General features: G+C 36.2%; 1 protein-coding gene across 1 annotated transcript in view; it reads left to right on the forward strand.

The window, feature by feature from the left end:
* The window catches only part of NEGR1 (neuronal growth regulator 1), a 921,576-nt gene extending 894,178 nt beyond the window's left edge, over nucleotides 1-27,398 (forward strand). Inside the window, exon 7 of the mRNA XM_067005821.1 lies at nucleotides 22,794-27,398. Within this exon, the coding sequence (XP_066861922.1) occupies nucleotides 22,794-22,918 (125 nt within the window). The 3' untranslated portion in view covers nucleotides 22,919-27,398. The remainder of the gene's footprint in view (nucleotides 1-22,793) is intronic.
* The last annotated feature ends 219 nt before the right edge of the window (nucleotides 27,399-27,617 follow it).

Raw genomic sequence — 27,617 nt, forward strand, 5'->3', positions numbered from 1 at the left:
TGCTTGCTTACAGAACACAGCAGTTGAGATTATCTTTTACATTTGGGAAGACTGTTTTAATATGATAAGATGAAATACCACCTCCAGTACGCTTGATCTTGCTAGTTTGACTTCTTAAAATAAATTATGGGCTGATTTGTCATAGTGACTGTTAACATAAATTGCTATTATAATCTAAAGAAGCAATTCTAAAGAAGGCTGCTTTTTCACTTCATCTACATAAAAAGGTTTAGGTTATTTCTACATTTATTCTTTCCTCTGTGCAATTTATTTGCTGTAACTTTACATGACAAGAACAACAAAAATCCATGCTTTGTTCATTCCATCCATTCTTCTATTCATGCATGGTAAGTAGCAAATAGCAGTTTAAATGGAGAGACGGTACAAGAAAAAAAGCACATTGGCTTTACTTTTTGTATGTAAAAAAAAAATGTTTTTTATGAGACTGTATGTGTGCCTTTTTCCCCACTGGAAACACAACTAGATTGCAACCTTGGGGAAGTAAGATGAACCCAAGGCTTTACTCTTTATCTTCTACATATTTATTTACTGATTTATTGATTTATGTATGTATGTATGTATTCTAGTAGCATCAATAGCTACTGTAAATAGTGAGTGTTATAGTCCAAACATCTTTTAGCTGTAGGAGTGTGATCTCTAGAAAAGGAGGAGGTCGCACTAAGCCAAAGGACTCTAGAGGCAGACTCTCTTATGAAATCATGAGCCTCTGAGCCTCTGGGGAATGTTTGATGGTTTTTGTCCTGATTTTTATTTTTTGTTTTGCGCCCATTATGCTTGACTAAGCTTTCTGTCACTGTCTCTAAATTCTATTTGTCCAAATTTGCCATGGTGCCTATTTTCTGTATCATCTATATTCATTATTTGACCACAAAGGAGTTAGAAAATGAGCATGGTGATGTGCTTACTAGGATTAGTTATTCATTGATAAGTGTTCAGATTAAGGCATTCTATATTTAAAAAGTGTGGGAGAGTACACTCAGGGCTTCTGGTCCAGCTTTCTTGTACTCTGGATAGAGATTACATATATGCACATATTATCTCATTCAGGGGTCTGCATGGAATTGGAGTAATCTTGGATTTATAAGTGGCTTGTGATTATTTCCTTTCAACTCAATGGAACAATAGTACTGACCCCTGGAGTCTCTGATTGGAGGCTTTGTTTTTATTGTTTGCAAAGGTGAGGAAATCTTTGTAAGAAACATGGAGAACAGACATAGCACAGGATTATAGAATGTCATCTAGACAAAAACTTGAATTAAAGATAGACAAATAGGATCAAAGAGAGATTTATTTGAAACTATAAGAGAAATTCTGCCCTGCCAAACCTTCCCATGCTTTTTGTGCCCCCCTACTCCAGGAAGAACTCAAAACAGTCCAGCCCACTGTGAAACACCTTTCTTGGAACTAAGAGCACTTATTATATGTGCTGCTTATTTAACGCTCAGTCATTTCACCTTGACATGTCTTTTGGTTTTCCATTTCTAACTTTTGCCTCTTTAACCCTTGCATTGTTTTCAGTAGTTATGTGATGTGTCATAGTATGAAAGGAGATCAATGATTGCTTTCTTTTTCTGTTGCTATGAAACAATTTCCATGAACATAGTGGTTTTAAAAAAGCAACACAAGGGTTTCCCTGGTGGCTGAGTGGTTAAGAATCCGCCTGCCAACGCAGGGGACACGGGTTCGAGCCCTGCTCCGGGAAAAGCCCGCATGCCACGGAGCAGCTAATCCCGTGCGCCACAGCTGCTGAGCCTGCACTCTAGAGCCCGTGAGCCACAACTACTGAGCCCGCGAGCCACAACTACTGAAGCCCACGCTCCTAGAGCCCGTGCTCCACAACAAGAGAAGCCACCGCACTGAGAAGCCTGTGCACCGCAACGAAGAGTAGCCCCCGCTCACATGCCACAACTAGAGAAAGCCCGCATGCTGCAACAAAGACCCAACACAGCCAAAAATAAATAAATAAACAAAATAAATAAATTTATATTTAAAAAAAAAAAGCAACACACATGTATTAGCTCACAGTTCTGTTCTGTACTCCTGAAGTGCAACACGGCTCAACTGGGTTCTCTATGTATGATCTCACCAGGCTGAAATCAAGGTGTCTATAAGGCTCCAGGGAAGAATTCACTTTCAGGTTTATTCAGGTTGTTGTCAGGATCCAGTTCCTTGTGATTATGGGACTGAGGTCTCATTTCCTTGTTGACGGTTGGGCAAAGGCTACTCTCTGCTTCTAAAGATCACTTGTTATTTCTAAACGCGTGGCCCCCTCCATCCTCAAACCAGCAACATCAAGTCAAATCCCCCTCACGGTTTTAGTCTCTGACTTCCTCTTCTGCCACCAGTGCAGAAAGTTCCTATTTTTAATGGGACTCATGAGACTAGGTTAGGCCCACCCAGACCATCTCCATATTTTAAGGCCAACTAACTTGGGACTTTAATTACATATGCAAAATCCTTTCACAGTAGTACCAAGATTAGTGTTGCTTGATCAACCAGGGGTTAGAAATCTTGGGAGATGGGGAAGGGGGGGTACCTGTGACACCCAGCCAATTCTGTGCCGTGTGGATACTAAATAAATATTTCTTATATGAATCCATAAATGCCTGCAGGAATGAATGATAAAAGACACTTTTAGAAGTCAGATATCTTACCAAGCTAGATACTAATAGATAAAACTGAGCCTCCAAGTGAGTAGAATTTTATTTTACCTGAATAAATTAGTTTGGGGCCATTACAATTCACCTTACAGCCATGATTGAGGTGATTGGTCACCTGAAGACATACCATTCTTTGTTTTACAAATGACAACCAATTTAAGAGGGATTTTTTTTTTTTTTTTTTCTTTAAAGATCCAATTATCAGCATCTGAGAATTATGCTCTGGAACAAAATTGCCTTTATACACTGATTTATACACAACAAGTAGTTATCTCCTCTAACACTCATAATGACCCGTGGGTATTAATAACCCCATCCTACAGACAGAAAATTGAGGTTCACAGTACTTCACAGTATTTTGTTGAAGGTCTTAATTATTTATACTAAAAATTTTCGAAAAGCAATTTACTTTGCAAAAGAAAAGGAGGGGTAGTAGTTATATAATCAGAGAACAAAATGAAGTGAAAAAATGTTTAAAAAAAAAAGAAAGAGTACTCTGGGCAGTCCTTTACTTGCCTTGCTCAAATGTTTGATAATTATGATGCAATTGTTATTCTGGTCTGTATTTAACACTGGAAATACGTCACCTCAGGAATTAAAATAGTAAGTTATCTATGTCAAGTAGAAGTGTCTAGTTTTCCCAGCATCTTGTGTAACCAGCTAGAAAAGGACCAATGATCTCTACCTACCAGTTAAGTGATGAAGAGGTAATATCTTCAAACGAACAACATGCAATTAAGCATGTCTCTAATTAGCACCTAAGAAATAGTGATGTTCAACTTTTTCTTCCAGGGTTTTATCATTTTCCCTTATTTTAAAATAGCTTTTTGAATCTATTTCTTTCATGATTCAGTGACCTGAAGATCAAACCATATTTACTGACTCAAGATTTCTTTTCTATAACTTGAAAACAAAACCAAATGCAATTCAATGGTGTAAAATGCATTTTAGGATGGATATTCAAAGGATAATTGGAATTACTAGATTCATATAATTTAGTAAACATACCTAGGAATAGAAAATGACTCAAAATGTCCAATGTGAAGATATGTATTTGCAGGGCTCCAAACTGAGTATGTTTGTGCTTCTGCTGATGTTTTCAGTCGTGGGGTCTCCCTGGATGAATAACTCCTTCCCCCCAACATTGTTTAAGTTTCAGTATCTTTTCCAACACTCACCTTGCATCTTCTCAATCACTCCCTTTCACTTACAAAATCCTTTTTATAATATGTCATTATTATATTTCATTTCATTGTCAGCAAACAATAAACATGGGTTATTTTTCTATAGCTGCTAAGCCCAGATCTAGTCTCAGGTGATTTTCATGGTCCTAAAAGTGACTTTGAGCTTGACCTAAGGCCCTGCCTTTAGCACTAGACCGTGAGATTTCACAGGACTTGTCACCTTGTTCCCTATGAAATAAAAATGGCATTATGGTTGTCATAAATAAGGAAAGCACTCCCATAAAAAACACTATGACAAATTGAGAAATATTGAACTACTCAATTTGTGTATTTCATTGAACATTCTGAAACATACAAATTTGAATGAAGCTTTCAATGCACAAATAAGCCAGTTCTGTAACAATAGATACTGCCATTGTACACCAGACATTATGCATAGTGCAGCCAGCTGCATCAAAGACGTGAGGGAATTGGGATTTGTTTTCAATGTTAAATTGAAATCCAAAAAATTTATTATTGTTGCTCTGTAATAAACAGGCATGCTGCTTAATGAAAAACTCTATTTGTATTATTGGTGAGTTTCTTGCTTCTGATTCACACATGTAGAAAAAGCTGCTCTATTACTCTTCCTAAGCTGGTAGCTGCCATAATGCTTAAACTTAGCAAAGGATCATCTTGGTCATATGTGAAGAATATCAGAAAAATAATTTAAATAGGATAGACAAGAATAGTTTAATATAGGAGGAGATTCTGGTAAGATTACTAGGATCACGCACAGTGCTTATTGCATTCTTTTTATTTCCCTTTATCTTCAGGGAAAAAAAAGTGTAACAATGAGATATTAACATTTAATATCTTTTCCCTTTTGGTGAAAGGAGAAAATAATCATCTGTCTTTTCTAATTTTAAGATTAATAAAAGTACACCCAAGGGCTTCCCTGGTGGAGCAGTGGTTGAGAGTCCGCCTGCCGATGCAGGGGACACGGGTTCGTGCCCCGGTCCGGGAGGATCCCACATGCCGCGGAGCGGCGGGGCCCGTGAGCCATGGCCGCTGAGCCTGCGCGTCCGGAGCCTGTGCTCAGCAACGGGAGAGGCCACAGCAGTGAGAGGCCCGCGTACTGCAAAAAAAAAAAAATACACCCAAGTGCAATTATGTAGCCCAAACCTTATTATAATAAGACATGTTTCTAAGTATACACAGGAAAGGAAATGACATTATGGTTGCTTTCCATAAATCCTACACATAAACTTACATGGAAACTTAGAAATCATTTTGACCACTAGGATGATGTTAAATTTTCTTATTAATTGTGATCATAATTAAATTTAGTGTGAAATGGAAAATGTATATCAGAACACATATTTTTAAAATTGCTTTCTGATTTCTTTAGCAATTACTCTTAGCTATCGGTATACTAGGAAGGTGGAGAAATGTTATTGCAATAAAACCAAATGAACACATTAATTGTCTTTAAATTAAGCTTTGCTCTCTAATAATCTATGGTTCCTTTAACCCCTTTTTCATTTTTCAAGTTTTCATGTCCTGACCCCAAGCACAAATAAGAAACTGAAACTTGTCCTTCACTTGAAGAAAAAAAACCAAAACCCTGAATTTTATGTGGAGATGTTCTAAATAATTTGCTGATTTTATGTGTACCTTTGAGAATCTGATGAATCAAGACATAATCTAGCCATAGCCCCACTCACTGTGTCTTCGGTTGTGTCTGACCAGAAGGGTTGATGAAAACACCTGAAAGCTGTGTGGACCAGCAGTATTCAAGCCAAGAGAATGGAAGCCAGAGCCAATAGTTTGCAGAGCAAAGCCAGTGGCCCTGTCCAGCCTGGGGACTTGGGGTGTGGGTCAGCTTGAGCTAAGACAACAAAGAGCTTACAGGTGTTTAGAACTGCTTTTCCTGATGAGCCTGGGCAGGAAATCTAATTTATAACCCTGCTCATCACTGAAGACAGCTTTTAACCTGCCTGACCAGGGAACCTAACCAGAGCACACAGGAAGTTGCAGAGCCCATCCAATAGTCCTAGGCACAGTGGCACTTGAACAGAGAGCACAGCCCATGGCTTCCCCTATGTGTAGAGCAAACCAGGTGGTCTTATCTGCCCAGGGAATTCCGTGCATACTCAGGCCTGATTCAGGCCCCCAAACAACAAGTTGTATAGGCCAGGACAGGAAAACTAATTCATAGTCCCATCTATTACTAAACAGAGGACCCAGTCCTGACCATCTAGTAAGCTTGACCAGAGAATTCAGGCAACTTCAGAGCCCATCCTATAGCCTCTCTTGGGTAGGAGATCAAACCAGCAGTCCTATCCATCTGTTCTCAGCCAGTGGCATACTCCTCAATCCCAATCCTCAAAACTCAAAGGGTGTCTCACCCAAAATAGACCTGAATAGCAGAACCCACCTGCTCAAAGACATTTACCAGCAAACACACCTATAAACCCAAACTGAGATGACTGGTGAAAAACTGTCTCTGCCAAAGCAAATCTGTAAAGTATGAAGAGTAACCCCATTACTCAAATGCACAGATACTAATGTAAGGAGTCAAGGATCGTGGAAAATCCGGTAAATATGACAACACCAAAGGAAGCTAATAAAGCTCCAATAACTTACCCTAGATAAATGGAGATCTATGAACTGTCAAAGAATTCAGAATAATCCTCTTAAGGAAGTTTAGTGAACTATAAGAAAACACAGAAAGACAACAAAACAAAATTAGGAAAACAATACAGGAACAAAATGAGAAGTTTGACAAGAAAATAGCAGCCATCAAAACAAACAAACAAAAACAGGTATCTTAGAGTTGAAAAATACAATAGCTGAACTGACGAATTCAATAGAGAGTTTCAAAAGTAGACACAACTATGCACAGGAAAGAATCAGCAATGGAGGAGAGGACATTGGAAATTAACCAAAGGAGCAGAAAGAAAAAAGAATGAAAAAAAAAAAAATAGTGAAGGAAGCCTGCAGGAATTATGAGACAAAATGAAAAGACACAATATTCACATTATGGGAAATTGAGAAAGGAACAGAAAGTATTAAGCAATAATGGCTGAAAACTTCCGAAATCTGGAAAGAGAAATGGACCCAGATCCATCAGGCTCTCCAGATCAGTGAGGCCCAAAAGATCCCAAATAGATTGAAGCCAAATAGATCTACACTGAGATATATTATAATTAAATTTTCATAAGTCAAAGACAATGAAAGACTTTTAAGAGCAGTAAGAGAAAAGAGAAATTATATACAAGGGAATCTCCGTAAGATTATTGGCAGATATCTCAACAGAAACCTTTCAGACCAGGAGAGAATGGGATGACATATTCAAAATATTGAAAGAAAATAACTGTCAACCAAGAATTCTATACCTGGTAAAGCTGTCCTTCAGAAATGAAGGAGGGATAGAGACTTTTCCGAACAAACAAAAGCTGAGGGAGTTTATTACCACTGCACCTGCTTTACAAGAAATGCTAAAGGGAGTTCTCTGAGTAGAAGTAAAAGAATGTTAATTAACACCATAAAAACACAAAAAAGGGGCTTCCCTGGTGGCGCAGTGGTTGAGAATCCGCCTGCTGATGCAGGGGACACGGGTTCGTGCCCCGGTCTGGGAAGATCCCACGTGCCGCGGAGCGGCTGGGCCCGTGAGCCATGGCCGCGGAGCCTGTGCTCCGCAACGGGAGAGGCCACAACAGTGAGAGGCCCGTGTACCACCGAAAAAAAAAAAAAAAAAACACAAAAAGGTAGCATAAATCTCACTGGTAATGGTAAATATATAGTCATAGTTAGATTCTGCAATATGGTAAGAGTGGTACATACCTCACAACTCTAGTTTAAAAGTTATAAATAAATAAGTAACCCACTTTAAAAATGGGCAAAGGACCTGAATAGACACTTCTCCAAAGAAGATATTTGAAAGGCCAAAAGATACATGAAAAGATGCTCAATATCACCAGTCATTAGGGAAATGCAATTTTAAACCACAATGATAATCACCTTACACCTGTTAGACCGTCATCAAAAGGATAAGAGATAACAAATGCTGGCATGGATGTGGTGAAAAGGGAACCCTTGTACACTGTTAGTGGGATTGTAAATTGGCACAGTCACTATGGAAAATACTTTGGAGGATCCTCAAAATATTTTTTAAAATGACCTTATGACCCACCAATTCCACTTCTGGGAATATATTCAAAGATAATGAGAACACTAACTTAGAAAGATATCTACATCCTCATGTTCACAGCAGCATCATTTACAATAGCCAAGACATGGAGACAACCTACGTGTCCATCAATGGATGAACAAATAAAGAAGTTGTGGTATATATGCATACAATGGAATTTATTCAAACTTTAAAACGGAGCAAATCTTCTCATTTGTGACAACATAGATGGAACTGGAAGGTGTTATGCTAAGTGAAATAAGTCAGAGGAAGACAAATACTGTATGATCTCACTTATATATGGAATCTACCAAAAAAAAAAAAAAAAGAAGAAGAAGAAAAGAAAAAAACTAAACTCATAGAAAAAGAGATCAGACTCTTATGGTTATCAGAGGCAGAGGGTAGGTAGATGAGGAACTGGAGAAAGGTGGTTAGTTATAAGATAAATAAGTACTAGGGATGTAATGTACAACATGATGACTATAGCTAACACTGATGTATGATATATGTGAAAGTTGTTGAGAGAGGCAATCCTAAGAATTCTCCTTACAAGGAGAAGTGTTTTTATTCTTTTCTTCCTTCTTTTCTTTTAATTGTATCTATATGACAAGACAGATGTTAGCTGGATCTATTGTGATAATCATTTTACAATATATGTAAATCAAACCATCATACTGTACACCTTAAACATATACAGTGATGTACATCAATTATTTTTCAATAAAACTGGGGGGAGGGGAGAGAAGATGCATGGAGCAACTATCTCTTTTGACTAATAACTGCTCACAGGAAGAGTCAAAATGTTTTGCATGTGACAAGAAGAGTGAACCAAATATTTGTTGACCATACGGGTGCATTGTTGTAATCATTAGGGCTATCAAACAATATTTTGATTATCCTTCTTCTGAGAGCTTGGGAGGATTGCACTTCTCCACCCACTTTGAAGTTACCTGTGGTCAAGTGATTCATTTTTGCCAAAAAAATGTGTTAATTCAAGGCAAAAGAGAAAAAGAAAAGAAATATTATGAGGTTCATATGCTGAATGGATGAAAAAAGTCCAAGTTGAGCACATGATGAGAGATGCAAATAAAACATACATTGACTACAGATCTTAGAAATTATTTCAAACATTTGATATTCCAAAATAATTGTATCACGGTTAGCGTGTATATAGAAAAAACTCATTTTGTATCTTATTGATTGACATGACTAAAGTGGTGTGTCACTGTTGTATAGTTTACTAGACTATAAAATTATTTTTATCACTTTCTATTTTGAAACATTTTAACGTTGTATTTGATACACTCAATATTAATAAGCAAGTGAGAGCTATAAAAACCTGAAACAAGATACTAAATAAATTAATGTGGGCAGTGCAGTGTTCTGGAAAGGACACCAAACTCAAAGTCTAGAGACTCACATTAATTCTCTATGTAGCTCTTTCCTCTCTAGGCCTCAGATTCTTTTGGATTTAAAATGGCATGACCCTAAAATGTCTTTCTCTAACTAGATTTCTGATTTGATTATAGTTTGACAAAGGCTAATAGAGTCTCAAAGTTCCTTTAACCTTAGAATTCTAATAGTATTTGATTTGGTGAAAATCATCCCTTTTCTTCTAGAGTAGAATGTTTTGTTTCTACTTGACTGTAAGTTCCTCAAAGCCCAGATTAGGTTCTGTTTATCCTTGTGTATTCAACCCTGAGCAGAGTGACTGTCACAAAGAAGGTGCTCAGTAGGCATTTGTTGAATAAGTAATGTGATTACTGTTTAAAAAGTCAGTTAATCCTAAGTTATTCATTTTCTGACTTATCTAAGATTAATTTTCCAGTTTGAGGTTCAAGTGCATATATTTAGGTTAAGGATAATTGAAAATACTGGTAAAGTAGAGGAATCTCAATAAAGTCAAGTCTTTGTCTTAAGAAATGACAAGGGTTCTCCTAGTGTTTTGTGATCAAAGGAACTGTGGATATAAACTTACCAGCTGATAGACTGAATAACTTAATAATGTAGTCCCAGGAAGCCTTATTTAAGATTCAGTCAAAAACTCTTTCAAACAGTAATGTAAGTGGCCAAATTTGCAATATCTATAAAAGTAAGGCAGGGGCTTCCCTGGTGGCACAGTTGTTGGGAGTCCGCCTGCGGATGCGGGGGACACGGGTTCGTGCCCCGGTCCGGGAAGATCCCACATGCCGCAGAGCGGCTGGGCCCGTGGGCCATGGCTGCTGAGCCTGCGCGTCCGGAGCCTGTGCTCCGCAAAGGGAGAGGCCGCAGCAGTGGGAGGCCCGCGTACCACCAAAAACAAACAAACAAACAAACAAAAAAAGTGAGGCAGAGGTGAGGTGTTCTGATATAATAGTTGAAAAAATTCCCACCCTTCTTTTTTAAATATCTTGATTAGTGTCCAGAAAAGTTATGAGCAGCATATTGTCTTTATTTTCCAGAAAGAAAATTACTAATCATACTAATCATTAAAATAAACATGAATCCAGATTGCAGAATATGTTCATTGCTAGAATCACTATGCAAATGCAGTCATATTTTTCCTTTTCATCTTTTGCTGGACTGTCCTTTGGACTAGAATTCCCTAGTGTGTGATTTTTGTGTGCATGTCCCCAGGTTCCTTTCATAGCAGTTGTATATACCATTTTCCCATTTTAGAAGTTGGATCACTTTAGGTAGAAAATGTAAGGCAAGCTGGAGACTCGAGAAAAGAGCATTTTGATGTTGTAGGGAGAGGAGTATTTTATAGCTGAAATCATAATAAAAATATAAGGACCAGGAGTGCTTTAAAATATTTAAGAAATACAACAGGAGACAGAACTTTCATTAGGCAATGTTGCTGTTGTAGCAGAAACCAAAATGATGATAGCATAAAACAGTGGATAATATTGCTGGGATAGAATCTATGAGGAAAAAAGTATCAGATTTAATTACGACTTTAAGGCCCCTTTTTCATTATTAACAGTATGTGCCTAATAAGATAATTAATGTCAACCTCAAAAAAGTGATGCAACTGAATTACCATGAGCCAAGAAAACTGGAAGCAAAGGGATAGGATAATTGTTGACTTTCAATTGACTTATTTATCCAAAATTAATTTATTGCACACCTATTATGTGCAAAGCACCATGCTCTGTGGGGGAACGTGAAATTGCACAGTAGTAATAACCTGCTACTCTTCTCTTCTTCATAGAAGAGTGTTATCTTTGCCTGGGTCCTGCCAAAATGAGCAGCTCACTTATAAGTGATTACTGTAGAAAGGAATTTCAAGAAAGAGTGGTGGGAGATTGGAACAAGTTACACAAGGAAGGAGAGAAAGCCAATCCCAGAATGTGTTACTGAGCTGGTCCCTGCTGTGGGTCACTGGGCTCCATCCCACTGGGGATCCTCTGAGGAGCCAGGTGGAACACATCTCAGAGTCATTTGCCCTGCACACAGCTGGTGGTCATAGCACCAGCTAAAACAAAAAGGTAATGTGATGATGTAAGGCAAGACACAAAAGGTGAATGAAACATACTTTGTGAATTTATCTCATGAAGATAAAAAGAACAGTTATTTATGAAGCCCTTATTAGGAGCAGTCACTGTGTTAGCCTCTGGGGAAGAGAAAAAAGAGAAGCAAGGAAAGATGAACAAAACGTGATCCCTGCCCTTTAGGAACTCAGTCTAGGTGAGGTGGCAAGTCTGTGAGCAAGGTCAGGAGAGAGGAGTTTGAAATGCAAAGGGGTCTCGAGGGAGGAAGAAGTAATGGTTAAAGGGTCAAGGAAGTTATCACAGAGGTAACCCTGTAACTAGGTTCTTAAGGAGAAGGAAAATTATTTCATACAGAGGCTGGTAATTTGGGAGGAAGTAGAAGAGGGAGATGCCAAGTAGAAGAAACAAGGATTGCAGCCCAGGGGGGTAAAGGGTAAAGTTTGTTCAGAGTATTGTGATCTATTTAGAGGACTGTGAGGAATTATACCAATATACGAATACTATACCCCAGCACACAGAACAGTACACTGGGCATAGAAGTGCTCAATAAGTATTAATAGGTACTCAAGTATTATTTGTTTAATGAGTGAATTTTCTGATCTGTACCTTTAGAGCTGTGTTTTAAATGGAGCATATTGTTGGTGTGGTTGTTACTGTTTCAAATGTATAGGACTTTGAGGCGCACAAGACTTTATTCTAACAACTTGGATATTTCTTCTTGGACCAAGGTAGGGGCTTCCGTTGGTATGTCTTGTATAAATACTAATGTATCTTAAAAGCTACCATTTAATGAACACTTAAATTAGCACTGTATTCAGCCCTTTACCTAGTTGGCTCATTTACCTATCACAACAACACTATGAGGAAGATACTTTTATCCCCTTTGTTCAGCTGGAGAAAACTGAGGCACAGAGGGGCTAATCTAGTACATGTGTGCTTGATTGTTATAAATATAGTCTCCATCCATAACTAACAAATTCAAGTAGAAGTCACAGACAAGAGGGATTCTTTAACAGTTCTCTTGGAGGGTGTGTGTGTGTGTGTGTGTGTGTATTTAACTCTGTATGTTTATGGTATGATGTCTTCAGAGACATCAAAGAATACAGGTTTCTTCTTTTCTCTAAACTAGAACCGACCTTCCTTGCAATGGTAGTCAATGTTTCCAAATCCTGAATTATTGCTTGATGATATTACCTTCCCTATAGTGCTCCTTTCTTTTCCTTGAGCTTTATAGTAAAACCTCATTAAAGTGCAGAAGTTAAAATAATTCATTTATAGTTCTCTATAATAAATATTTGGACAGTGCCAATCACTTGATTAAATCCTGTGAGTGATACAAAAGTAAATTAAATATTACCATTGTTTTCAAGAAACTTAGACTCTATTGAAGGAGATGAACACCAGAGTGATAAAGTATAAATAAAAGTAAATGGCTATGGGACAAAAGAGGAACTGGCAGATGGATTCCAACTAGAGTTAGATGGTAATTCAGTAATTCAATAATACCACATAGGAGTAGAAGCATAGAGATTCAGCAGACGTGAGTTCTAGTCTTATTTTTGCCTCTGACTTAAGCACATCAATCAATCTCTACCAGCCTCATCTCCTCATCTACAAAGTGAAGGTTTGTACTAAATGACCCCCAGTATCCCTTAGAGTTCTGACAGGTTCTAACTTTGTGAGCAGGTTGCATTTGAGATGAGCGTTGAAAGATGGGTACTATTCCAACATGTAGCGATGCAGAAGCCCATCCCAGCTGAAGGCAGAGTGTGAGCAAATCTGCAAATACAGCAAAGGCCTGGGCGTGCCCTGAGAATGGAGAGCCTTCCTGCCTACTGTGCCTGCTGTGTCAGAGGGCAGCCAGCAATAGGACTGGAAAGGTAACTTTGGGAAAGTTTAAAGAGGGTTTTGAATTCCATACAAAGGCATCTGGATTTTATTAAGGTGTTTTAAGGTGTTTTAAATAGCCAGAATATAATGGCAATGATTAGACAATCATTGAGAATAACTGAGAATGAATCTGGAGCGTAACAAGTGGAACAATTTAAGTAAATCAGAACTACAGAGCCAGGTAATCACTGGTCTTTATTGCATTTGAAAAGCTGAGAAAAAAGTTGGAAGGTAAATGGAGTATCCCAAAAAATGGAAAAAAATAATCTAACCCTATGAAGTTCTTTATCCTTAATGCTGAAAGAAAAATGTTACAGAATAACAGAAAAGAAGCGCAAAAGATAAAAAGAATAAAATTTAGTAAACAAGATAATTTGATCATTAAAGCTTCAAGTTTAAACACTTATATAAAAACTTAAATAATTTCACACCCACATAGACACATATATATAATCTTACAAACTCCTTCAACTTGCAAAAATGTTTACCAGTTTGCAATTTCACCCATTTTTACCACACTAGCAATGTCACAGTGATGATACAGCTAATGGCAGTGACTATTAGTGACCTTAAGAACACAGCAGGGTTTCTATTTTTATTTCTCTAAAACCTTCTTTCTTCAGCTCGATGATGCCTTAAAGGGCCAAACTAAAATCTATATAATCAAGGCAATTTGTATTGTATGTTTGTGTATATATTTCACACAATAAAGGCAGCTTTTAAAATACATGTACACACTCCCACACACATACACACAGAATATGTAATGACACTTATAAAGAACCCATTTGCAAACCAGCCTGGAATGAAAAACTGGACTTTGCCCGAGTTCAAAGAACCATTTCGGGTTATACAAAATCACCTCTGTTGCCAACACACTTCAAAACAGAGCTACTATAGATTCACGTACATCACTTCTGACTTGCAAAAAATAAAAATATCTAACACATTTAGAAGATACTGATGAATAATACAGACTGAAATTTTTTTCAGTGATTATGAAGGACGGAAAAAAGGCAGCAGTATTTCTTTCCATTTGAGTGATTGCTTACTTATTCTCTTTCACTCAAATTAGAGGTAATAGTTTTGGAGAGTTTCATCTGGTTATTTGCAGAAAAAAAGTATTTATCTACAAATAGGCAGATTTCTGAATATAGGTAATAACAGAGACAAACATATGTTTAAAATTCCTAATGTAGTTTATGCTGAGTAAATAGGATTGTATACCGTGAACTTTGGCAAAATGGCCATTTAGCAAGTAGAAAAGGATTCAAGGATGGTGGTTTGCCAGAGAAATACCTTAGTAGTTACTAAGAACAAGCTGGCAGGGAAATTCCATGAGTCAGAAAGAGAAAGGGATGGTGTTATTTCTCTAGCCATTCTGCTCATTGTTTATAACACAAAATGGAGATACTTTTTGTGAAAATTATTGTACATTTTTATGCTTGGGAAGGATCAGTTTGTAAAACATGTCAGAACTTTCTGAAGATCAGCATTCCGTTTTTGACCAAATGAAAAAGTAAAAATCTAAAATATTAGGATAAGTATCTAAATACAGATTTTCTATAAACCTAGGCCTCTAATTTGCGAAAAGTGCACAAATGTGCACTTGTTAGCCTGATTCCTTCTAAAGAAGATAAAAAAGAAGACTGACTGGCAGGAATTCTAAGCCAGCTATCCAAGTCTTTCCCTAAATACGAGTGGAACTAGCTGTGGTAGAGGCTCACAAATTAAGCCTTACCCTGAAGGACTGAGAGCTGCTTGAAAAGTGGTCTATACTATGTTTATTTCTTTGTATTTCAGGGAACAATGTATGGCACAATAAAGGTGTGTTGAGTAAAAACAACTGAAAATCTATACATTGGTAGCCCTACCACATGACAGCTATGCTACTCAGGCATTCCTCAATTCCAAGCCTAGGGGAGGAAGAAGATCTTGGAGGGTCTATAGTATAGGAGCATGCAGTAATGAAACAAACACCCCCCCCCCCCGCCGGAAATCATTGTTCCATAGGTGTGGGATGGTTCTGAGAAGACATGGTTTGTGCTGTGTCTTTAATGCAGTACATCCCATCTTAGGGCGTGGACCATTTTATTGCACAAGAAATAGCGCAGAAAGGAACAATAAGATAATGTCGCCTGTGCTAAGGCTTGCATGATTCATCCAGACACCATAATCAAAAGTTTTACATGCAATTGTAAAGCATATCCCATCCTGGTGCTCCTCTCCTCCCCTAATCTCCACCCAGTACTTAGGCAGAATTAAATGATGCAAAAAATCTGGGTGTGATCTGAGCCTCTGATGTGTTATCCCTGACACCAGCTGATGGTGTTAAGGGGTGGACATTGCTAAAGAGAGGATTAAACTATCTTTCAAGCAAACTCCTCCCACAGTATGTAATGAAACCGTTGCACTGTGTTTTAGATTGAATCCATGGTGCATAATTTCTCAGTAGACTAATATACACTCTATTTCGAATTCACATTAATCACTTTCTTTTATTTGAAATCTAATTTAGGTGTAAATAGTTCACTTCCCATTAAGGTGTAAGCTTCCTTAGTAAAATGTAAGTTGAGGACAGGTTTTTCTTATGGAAGCAAAGTTAATGTAGCTAAATAACTCTACCTAAGATTGCAACAAGAATCTTAAAAATATGACTCAAAGCTAGTTTAGTTAAAGCTTCAGTAATTTAAGGAAATTGCCTAGGCAAGTAATTGGTATTATACCAAACTAAATATTTCACAGTTACATTTGCTTTTGCCTAAAAATAAAAACTGGAGCAATACAAGGGAAAACTGCCAAGACTGAAAATAATATGCAGCAGCTGTAAGTAATTGGAAGTGATAATCATAATTAGACAAGATGTAAGATATGTATTAAAGCCCAGATTGGATCTTCCTGTTGGCAACGGGGAGAAATCCCAAAGGCCTGGACCCCACACATAACCCACACACTTCTGCTTCATGCTTGAGAGCCCCTCTGAAACCAAACTTGGCATTAGCTCAGCCCTGAAACCACACCCAAGGCCATGCACCATACTGTTCCTCTTGGGAAGAGACAGAGGAAAAGAAGAAATGGAAGAGGTCATACTCCCTGCTTTCAAGGAGCCTGCAAACCAGAAGAAACTGGCCAGTTATCTAGCAGTAATTGGCATTAAAGTCCTCTGAAAGAAGCCAAAGTAATGAAGAGAATAAATATTTTTGTAAGATAAAATAGACGACAGCTTTGTAAGACCAAAGAACATTGATTTATCCAAGTATAGATCAAGAATGAAGTAAAGTAGGCGTGTTCCATGGAAAACATCTCAAGCTAAAGAGAAAGCTTTATGGGGACAGGAGCCATTTCTGTTTGGCTCAGTGAGTCAGAGAATGCCTCACACATAGCACACACTAAATTTGCTAAATGAATCAGCAAATGAATAGCATTTAGATAATACTTGAGGGAGTGTTTATCTTGTGTTAAATATTGTACTGGGTACTTTAAATGTATCAGCACATTTAATCTCATGATCACTTTTGAGATACTACCAATCCTCATTTGCAGATGAGGATGCTGAACTAAGCACAGCTAAGAAACATGCCTAGGTTAGCCTATTTAGAAAGAGGTGAAGCTGGACTTTGAACCAAATCTGGATCTACTGTCCATGTATTATGCACATCATATTTTAAAACTAGAGTGCCTTTAGCTTTACTAGGAAAGTGGGAAGAATAACAACCAGACTTTTCTGTTCTTTGTTTTAAATTCTGATCTGTAAACCACACCAAAGTAGCCTCCCTGACATACCCCATTTCATTCCTTCTTTTTCTTTTTCTTAAATAAAATGGCAAACTTGAAAGCATCTAACACATTGCTCAAGGGCTGGGTATTCTCATTCTCTCTCTCTTAGTTTTAAATCTTCACCCTTTTGTTTTCTTCCTCCTTTCCCTTCCTTTTTCTTTCTCCTTTCTTTCTCAATTTAAATGTCTTCTCCTTTCTTCATTCTCCTCCTCGAAACCAAAGACAATTAAATAAGCAGTAAGAAAGAAACAGAAGTTTCCTCCTTCCACACTTTGCCTTAAGAGTAAGAAATCATAGGAACAACTATTGAAATAGAGTATTTTATCAAAGTGATCATGGATTACACAAATCATATTTAGGAATACTTTCCCACATTCAATTCAAAATACATCTGTTAAACACATTTGATATAAGATACAAATGCATGGGCTTCCCTGGTGGCGCAGTGGTTGAGAGTCGGCCTGCCGATGCAGGGGACGCGGGTTTGTGCCCCGGTCCGGGAGGATCCCACATGCCGCGGAGCGGCTGGGCCCGTGAGCCACGGCCGCTGAGCCTGCGCGTCCGGAGCCTGTGCAAAAGATACAAATGCACACATGACAAGGAGGAATGTTCCATAATTTCAACATGCTTATAGTCCACTCTCTTCCACTCAAAATTTTCTCTTCCACTCAAAATTTTTGAGTGGAAGAGAAAGATATAAATATCTTTCTACATATATATTATACATATATATAATTTATTATAAGTAAAATTGATACATTTATGAAATCAGGTATAAGCAGGAGACTAACAATTCTTATTAGAGAGATTAGGGGGTGCCTTATGGAGAAATTGGTATTTTAGATCTTTAAGGAGGAATAGGACTTTGATAGGTGGAGAAGGAGAATAGGAAGTAATGCCTTTTAGGCTTAAGGAGATAGCATGTGCAAATGACAGGGAATAATGAAAACACTCTATGTGTTTAGAAAATGTCTCATGTGACTGGAGCTACAGTGTGTATGAGTCTGGACAAGTTGACTAGAACCAGATAATAGATGTCCCTGAATGCTGAGTTACACAACTTTGGCTTCCCTCCACAGGCAATGGAAACCCCTGAAGGTTGGGGCTAATGTAGGCTTCTACTCTTGCCTACACTAGTACAATCTACTGTCCACAGAGTAGTCAAGAGTATATTTTTAAATGTCAGCTAGCCTCCTCTGCATGAAACTGTCTTGTGGCTTCTCATATCACTCAGAAGGACACCAAACCCTCACCGTAGCCCAACTATACCTGTGATCACATGCCCTTTCCCTTCTAATACTACTTAGAATGAGTAGCAGTATGATATTCATAGGCAACTAAAAACATGGCAGGGAACATACAACAGATCTGACCATCCCAGAGACATAGCTGGATGTCTCCAAATTCAGGAGCATATATGGGGGCCCAGGTTTCTCCCTGTCTTTTGCTGCAAGAGGATGATGCTACAAAGTTTGATACATGCTCTTCCCCTATAATCTGCCTCATGATATTTCTTCCTGGTCCTGCTGAAATGCTGAAGGAAGGTATTCTGACTCTGTACAGGTCTTAGAAGGTAAAAATGAGTCTAAAAGTAGAGAGAGAAGAAAGAATAAAATATGGGTCATGAAAGTATTCTTCTGAAAAAAGAAGTCAAGATATTGTGTCCCCTTATGTGTTTATGGTGATAATATTGGAAATGGATGTGAACTTTATCATCATTCAACAAATACTTAATTGAACACTTACTAAGTACTAGACTCTGTGTTCTGTACCAGTGATAAAATATACATATGATAAATCTTGGCTTGAAGACATTCTTGGTCTAATGGGGAATGATAAATATGTAAATATGATATTAAATATAATGCCAAATTAATTTGTCATATGGTTTTATAAAGACATTTCACTTTTTAAAGATGATATTTGAATTGAGTCTTAAAGCTAATTTCTAATAGCTAACAGTTATTTCTTTAATTTCTTAACATTTTCTATAATTTCTTAAATAGCTGATTGGGATTTAACATGCCAAGCAAATCTAAGTGGCCCAAATAGTACTAAGACCCCTAACTTTAGTACCATTAGCCTTGTACTCTAAATCACTCAGTTTACAAGTCACCCCAAAACGCATAATAAATATCAGTCAATGAGATCAACATTACATAATAATAAGATACCTAAGTCAATGGGCTACTATGCCTGCCATGAGTCCTTGGGGAGCCCTCCCGTGTTCATTCATTATCCTTATAGTAATTATATAAATCCTAATGTTCAATATTTGCCTTTTTATTTATATCTCCAACTAGAATGAAACTTTCCTGAGAGGAGATTGAGTTTTATTTATCTTTGCTTGTGTTCAATGCCCAGGACCAAATAAAAATGCTCGATGTATACTTAAAGATGATACATGATATATGACTTGGCATTAGATATCTGACCTCACATTCCCTTAACTAACTTTGCTCTTTATTTGGGGGCCTACTAATTGTCAATAGCTATTACAGTACATTTTCTATAATATTCAATAATTGCAACTAACAATGCTGCAACGGGCTCCTACTTTATTTTAGGACTAATGGAAATATTGCATTCACAAACAACTAAAAAATACATCCATTTGAGACATCCATGGAAAAAAATATATACTGTTAATTACAAAGTAATACTTAATTTTTAAATATGATATACATTTTTCATGTTTAAAACAATAGGAGGCTGAGTAGAAGATAAAGGCACATTGGAGAAAAAGATGGCATTTAAGGTATATGATAAAAAGGAATATATATGGAGATATATGAAATTGAGTAATAAAAGGATCATACCCACCTTATTATATATTGTATTTCCAGTACTTAGTACAGTCCCTGGTACCTAGTTTAATAAATATTTGCTGAATGAATGAAAGAAAGCATATGGTAGATTCTCTAGTTAATAGACAAGTGGCTTGCTTCAGAAGAGATTCTCTTTTGTAGGAGAGACATACTCCTTTTAACTCTGACCTATTTATTTATTTAATTGAATTGTTCATTCAACAGATATTTCTTGAATATCCACTATGTACCAGAACTTACCAGACATTGTGTCTGGAAACACTAAGATAAATAAAACATGACCTAGGAGAGTTTACAGTCTGGTGAGAGAAATAGATATGTACACAAATATTTGCAATGCAGTATGATAGTTGTATAAAAGGGAATATATATTGTGACCTAATGATACAATAGGGTAATCTGCTCAGCTTGTTGGAGAAAGAGAGGGGATTCAGGAAAGATTGCCCCCAAAATGCATTTTAAAGGATGAGTAAGGAGTTTTGAGAGTCTTTTATACTCTACCAACTTAATGTACTATTTAATTTGTCATGATATAAAAATGTTATCTTTGCTTTGTGTGCTTGGCTTTTAAGATGTTTCTTATTTATGAAATCATTTTATGTGCTTTGCTTATTATTAGTCCTGTATTATTATACCAGTATTATTGCACTCAAGATTCTTAAAAATACAGCAAAAATAACTCTGAAATAGCCGTCACTGAGAAGGTAACAGACCAATTAAATATTTGTTTATATTAAAAAAATAAAACATCGTTCTAAGTCTTGAACAAGAGAAAATAATTTAAGGAGTTTTGTGGTTTTAAATTAGACTTCTTACATATCAGAACTTGAAAAACTATCTGTTCAACAATAGTCTTATTTTCTTCATCATCTTCTCCTTGTTTAAAACTCATTTGTGATGCAAATAAAAACACCAAATAGTTGATTTTGCTCCATGTTTACTGAAGAGTAGTAGTCTCAGCCCTTGAATCTCACTCACATAGAATCAACAATTGTACTGTCAAGAAAACTCCCCACTGGCAGGGGCCAATGCATCTTTTATCTCCTTTAATTTCTTAGAGTTGTAAACAACACAATTTATTCTTCTTGTAACATGAAAATATAGTCATTGGTGAAAGTTCCATGAAAAACTAGCTGTTGGTAATTCAAACTCAGTGTGACTAATACAGCTTCTGGATTTATGAATTTGAGGGTGAAACAGTATTTTTTTAATTGCATTATTCATTTCCTAGTAGGAAACAGTGCATAAAATCCAGGTTTCATTAAGAAGAGGTAGTTAAAAGTATGTTGGTGGAGTTTTTTATTATTACTATTCTTATTCTTATGGTAAATGAGAATCAGTCTCAAGCAAAGCTGAGCATGCCTGTGACAGTTTCTGTAACACAATATAATTCACATTCAAAGAGGCAACTGTCCTCTGTGAAACGAAGTGGAATTCATTCAGTAGACTCCCACAGTATCCCAAGCTTGGTGAATCTCTAGGTGAAACCTCTCAGTGAAAATTCAGCATGACTTAGCCAAGTACCCACAGGAGCTTCTCTATGTATAATACTGTGATCTTTCCAATGTATGAATGTAATCATACAATTCAATAGCTCAAAATTCTTCAAAATCTCCTTCAGTCTAAAAAGCTAAACTTTTTTCATTACAGTCAAGGTCATTCTATCTGCCTACAGTTCCATTTCAATTCTCTCCACTCCAGGCCTCAGACTTCACAGTCCAGCAAGACTAACCTACTTTTAGATCCTAGAATACATGCCGTGCTCTCTCCTTTCCTCACGCCTTTGAATATATTGTTTTCCCTACCCAAATGATGGTCCCCTTTGGTAAAACTCTCTTAAATCATACTTCCCTTACCCAGGCAGATTTAAATACAGAGTTTTCTGTGTCACTGCAGTTTGCACATGCAATTCTAATGTTCCTAGGATTGGAAAATATATTAGAAGAGAAAATCTCTTTGTTTTTCCAGCATTTTGTATAGTATTTGGCCAATAAAAAAGATCCAAAAATATATGCATGTATATATGTATGATATCACTTAGATGTGGAATCTAAAAAAAGTAGAACTTGTAAAAACAGAGAGTAGAATAGTGGTTACCAGAGGCTGGGAGCTGGGGAAACTGGGGAGATTATTGTTTAGGTGTACAAACTATCAGTAGATAAATAAGTTCTGGAAAGCTAATGCACAGCATAGTGTTTATAGACAACAATACTGTATTATAACCTTCAAAGTTGCTAAGAGACTAGATCTCAATTGTTCCCACCACAGAAAAGAAATGATAATTATGTGACATGATAGAGGTATTAGCTACCATTATAGTAGTAATCACATTGCAATATATAAATGTATGTACACTTTAGACTAAAACAATGTTATGTCAATTATATCTCAATAAAAATTTAAAATATATACTAAATGAATATTGTCCACTAATGCAAACATTTACAATGAATGTAAGAGGAATAATAATGTTAGCTGATACTTGTTGAATAATTAGTGTGCGACTAGCCCAGTGCAATGTGCTACATGTGCTTCATCTCCAATTCTCCCTGCAGCCCTGCCAGGTGGATTATATTATTTCTATTTTGCCCTTGAGAAAAGTGAGGCTCAGAGATGTTATTCGAATAGGCCACACATTGTCATACAGCAGAACCAGATGTGAACCTAAGTCTGTCTGACTCCAATGCCAGTGTTCTCCCCAGTACACCCGGCTGCCTTTTGATTATTGTTAAGATCTTGAAAGACACAAATTAGATTTTGATTTATTCTTTTCCATTTCTTTCCAGCTCCAAGTACAGCCCAGTATGGAATTACCGGGAGCGCTGACGTTCTTTTCTCCTGCTGGTACCTTGTGTTGACACTGTCCTCTTTCACCAGCCTATTCTACCTGAAGAATGCCATTCTACAATAAATTTAAAGACCGATAAAAGGCTTTTAAGGATTCTCTGAAAGTGCTGATGGCTGGATCCAATCTGGTACAGTTTGTTAAAAGCAGCGTGGGATATAATCAGCAGTGCTTACATGGGGATGATCGCCTTCTGTAGAATTGCTCATTATGTAAATACTTTAATTCTACTCTTTTTTTGATTAGCTACATTACCTTGTGAAGCAGTACACATTGTCCTTTTTTTAAGACGTGAAAGCTCTGAAATTACTTTTAGAGGATATTAATTGTGATTTCATGTTTGTAATCTACAACTTTTCAAAAGCATTCAGTCATGGTCTGCTAGGTTGCAGGCTGTAGTTTACAAAAAACGAATATTGCAGTGAATATGTGATTCTTTAAGGCTGCAATACAAGCATTCATTTCCCTGTTTCAATAAGAGTCAATCCACATTTACAAAGATGCATTTTTTTCTTTTTTGATAAAAAAGCAAATAATACTGCCTTCAGATCATTTCTTCAAAATATAACATATCTAGATTTTTCTGCTCGCATGATATTCAGGTTTCAGGAATGAGCCTTGTAATATAACTGGCTGTGCAGCTCTGCTTCTCTTTCCTGTAAGTTCAGCATGGGTGTGCCTTCATGAAATAATAATTTTCTCTTCATCTCCAACTAATAAAAGTGTTTTTGCCAAATTCTACAGTTTGAAAACAAAAGTAAACCACAATGATAAAGTTAAACTATATCCTGTCTCTAAAGAACAAAGGAGTTATCAAGCTGTAAAAATCTCTTCCCTCATTACCAGTGCATTTTGAGAATTTTGCCCCACGATGACTCAGTTTTGTGATGAAAAACAATTTAACTAACCTAGTACAGGTAAATCTACCATATGATTTCTTTAGTTGTAGCTAAATGTTATATCCACTCTGGGAAATAATTCCCTTTAAAATGATAGCACAGTCCATCCAAAGGATTGCCTAGCAATACAGCATCTTTTCCTTTCACTGTTCCAGGCCAAAATTTTTAAGATGGTTTGTCAGAAAGGACACAAAGTCCCAATTACCTAATATTACATGAGTTGGTAAGCACTCAAAATTTTTGGTTCTGTGGCAGGTAAGTTGGTATGCTAGATATAGTGTTCCTGTGGATAGGAGTATTTTGCCTATTTTCCATCTGAAAAACATCACTCAGTTGATAGTTTGGTATGCATATTGTATTTTAAAAGCTCCAAAATATATTATAACAAATATTCCATGCTGGTATGCAGCAGATCAATCCCTGAAATAACAAATTCTGCAGATAAATCTTTCTCTATAGCCATGTAAGCTCAAACAAACAAGGCCAAAAAGAAAAAAAAATTACCATGCTTTATTTCTTCTTATATGATATATGTAAGATGTGTTCAAATGAAGACCAGCCACTGGTGATGAAGAATATCTTAAAATCTACTAATTATTAACTTATCATGGATATTAAATTATTTCTATAATAAAGAATGAAAACTACATTTTTGAAAGAAAATGCTGTTACTCTAAGAAGTATTATATTACAAGAATAGTTTGTTGGTGTTACTCTTTACTAAAGAAAGACCATAGCCTTGAAAGCCATTTTACAGGTTTAATAAAGTTACCAATTTCACTATACCTAGAGAGATTTCTGCAAATAGTTCCCTTTTGCAAGTCATAATAACTACAAAACACCTACTAATATAGTTAGAAACAAGATATTTCACAGAGGTTGTATACATTTAAGATATCTAATATTTTGCCCTGAAAAAAATGTAATTAAAGTTTAGTCCCAAAGTACATCATAAATCTGTTTTAATTAGAAATGTGAATCCTAAATGAGGAGGCATAAATGTACAATATTTCCACAAAATGGCAATAATATGGCATAATGCTACAAATTTACTCACTGTAATAATTTATTACATTATTTTGACTGATATAAGGGTTTTTCTTAAACACATATGGCATTTTAACTGATTATTATTGATTTGGTTTTTAAACATATTCTTTGTGGAATTGGTGAGTAAACTACAAAATATTTTTTGTGTGTATTGCAGCTTTAAAGTGGCACACTCCATAATAATCTACTTACTAGAAATAGTGGTGCTACCACAAAAGTGTTAACCATCAGTACCATTGTTTGGGAGAAAGAAACAGATCAAGAATGCATATTATACAGTGATCGCTTTCCTAGAGTTAAAAATACCTCCTCTTTGTAAGGTTTGTAGGGTAAATGTGAGGTAAATTGAGGTATAAACTATGGATGAACCAAATAATTAGTTCAAAGTGTTGTCATGATTCCGAATTTGTGGAGTCTGGTGTTTTTCCCATAGGATGTGACAGAAGTACAGTCATAGCTCAGTAGCTATATGTATTTGCCTTTATGTTAGAAGAGAATTTCTTGAGTGACTTTTTAAATAGAGGAGGTATTCACTATGTTTTTCTGTATCAAGCAGCATTCCTAGTTGTTAGGCCCCTGGACAGAGTGAAATCATGAGTATTTATGAGTTCAATATTGTTCAAATAAGGCTACAGTATTTGCTTTTTTGTGTGACTGTATTGCATATAATGTTCAAGTAGATGATTTTACATTTATGAACATATGAAACGTCTGATTACTCCATTTTATCAGTCCTGATTGTACAAGATTGTTGCAATTTCAAAATAGCCGTTTTATGAAACTGATTTATCTTTTGATCTATAACAATTTTTCTAGCTATTCATTTCAGCATTATATTTCCACGGGTTTCATTGGTGGGACTCTTTTTGTTGCCCCTGAATTTTTTTCAAAGAAATAAAATAGAAAAATAAAGAGCAGTTGAGGAAGGAGAGTAGAAAGAAAAGACTGAAAAGGGAAAGAGGTAAAGGGAGAAGCAAAAAAAAAAAAAAAAGAAAGAAAGAAAGAAGGAAGAAAGGAAGGGAGGGAGGGAGGAACCAGAATATTAGGGTAGCTGACTTAATACATTTACATTCTTTTAACTGCAACTGGTGTAATTATGTTTTACAACGATCCCATTTGAAACATAAGTCCTGTTACACCATTAAGTTCCTATTATGCAGCAATTATATAACAAAAAGTACTGCCCAAATTACAGTAATGTGATATGGGGTGACACTAAAAGATTTGAGAGAGAGAATGTCAAACTTAAAGCCACTTTTGGGGAGTTTAGACTTAACTGAAAAATTAATGCTTCATCGTAACATTTAAGCTATATCTAGAAAGTAGACTGGAGAACTGAGAAAATTACCAGATAATTCAGGACTATATATATATATATATATATATATATATATATATATATATATATATATACCCCAGTGTGTGAACTCAGAAAACTCTGAGAAATTTATCAAAGCCAATTATCTATATTGATCAAATTTACTGAATAATTGTTAATTTATCCATTGTGCTTAGCTTTGTGACACAGCCAAAAGTTATCTATTTAATCTTTTCAATAAAAATTGTTTTTTGAAACTCAGAAATGATTTAAAAAGAGGTCAGGTTTTTAACTATTTATTGAAGTATGTGGATGTACAGTATTTCAATAGATATGAATATGAATAAATGGTATGCCTTAAGATCCTTTGAATATGTATTTACTTTAAAGACTGGAACAGGCTCTTCCTGTCTTTTAGTAAAACATCCGTATTTCATAATCTGATGTAAAAATATGTTGTACTGTTTCCAATAGGTGAATATAAAGTCAGTTTATCAATTAAAATATGTATTTGACTCATTTGAAAACTCTATTAGTTTAAGGGAAAAAGGAAGAAATAGTAAACATATTTCTGCTATTCCCTTCTTCATTTTCTGCTGCAACCACTGTACCACATTCACATCTTTCAGATACTCCAATGCAATACAAGGTGAAAATGTTAGATGCTACAGTTTTAAAAGAATCCATTTTGTAGCCTTTTTCTCTATTGCTGATTCCCAAAGCATCTAACAAGCTGAACTACATCTAGCCTAAAGAAGAAATTTTCTGGAAAGATTTTATTATCAATTATTTAGAACTTTTACCTGCTGAAATGCATCAAAGTTAGTAACAGAGCCTGATGATGAAATCCTGTTGGTTTTTCAGGCTAAACATCCAGGCAGATAGTACAATTTCATAAGACAGCTGGGTATAAAATGGAGTATATACTCCACTTCAAGGCATTCAGATACAATTTCAGTAAAAAAAAAAACACCTTGCTTTCCAAACAAAATGTGATTTGGCTGAAAGTCCATTTTTGTGATGGTTTTAGTATGTGAATGAGAGCCACCCCAAATGAATTATTTAAGCCATCTTTTCCAAATCTGTCCATTTAGCTCATCAACCAAATAAAAGGGAACAATATGGTAGATAAACAAAACAACAGACTATCTGTACTTGGTGTAACAGGCTATTTTGAAATATGGGTGTCATTGCTATTCTGGGAAAACCATATCTACCGAATCCCTTCCCCCTCAAAAAATGAAAACACACACTAATAAACATCTGATTTTCCCACTGACTCATTATTTCTCCCTTTGTAAATTCTATTCTGCAAATAATCATATGGAAACAGAAGCATCAAGTCTCAGACCCTGAAAGCTAGCATATGAAGCAGGGCTATTTTCTCTCTGAACATAATAGGTCAAGATAGAGATACTTCAAAATGACATCTAGGTATTTGGAAAATAATTACTTGCTTTTGCCTGGCAGGCAGAAATTTAAGAATTTTAAGAGAAAA

This window comes from Kogia breviceps, chromosome 1, assembly GCF_026419965.1.
Source record: "Kogia breviceps isolate mKogBre1 chromosome 1, mKogBre1 haplotype 1, whole genome shotgun sequence".
Classification (NCBI taxonomy): Eukaryota; Metazoa; Chordata; class Mammalia; order Artiodactyla; family Physeteridae; genus Kogia; species Kogia breviceps.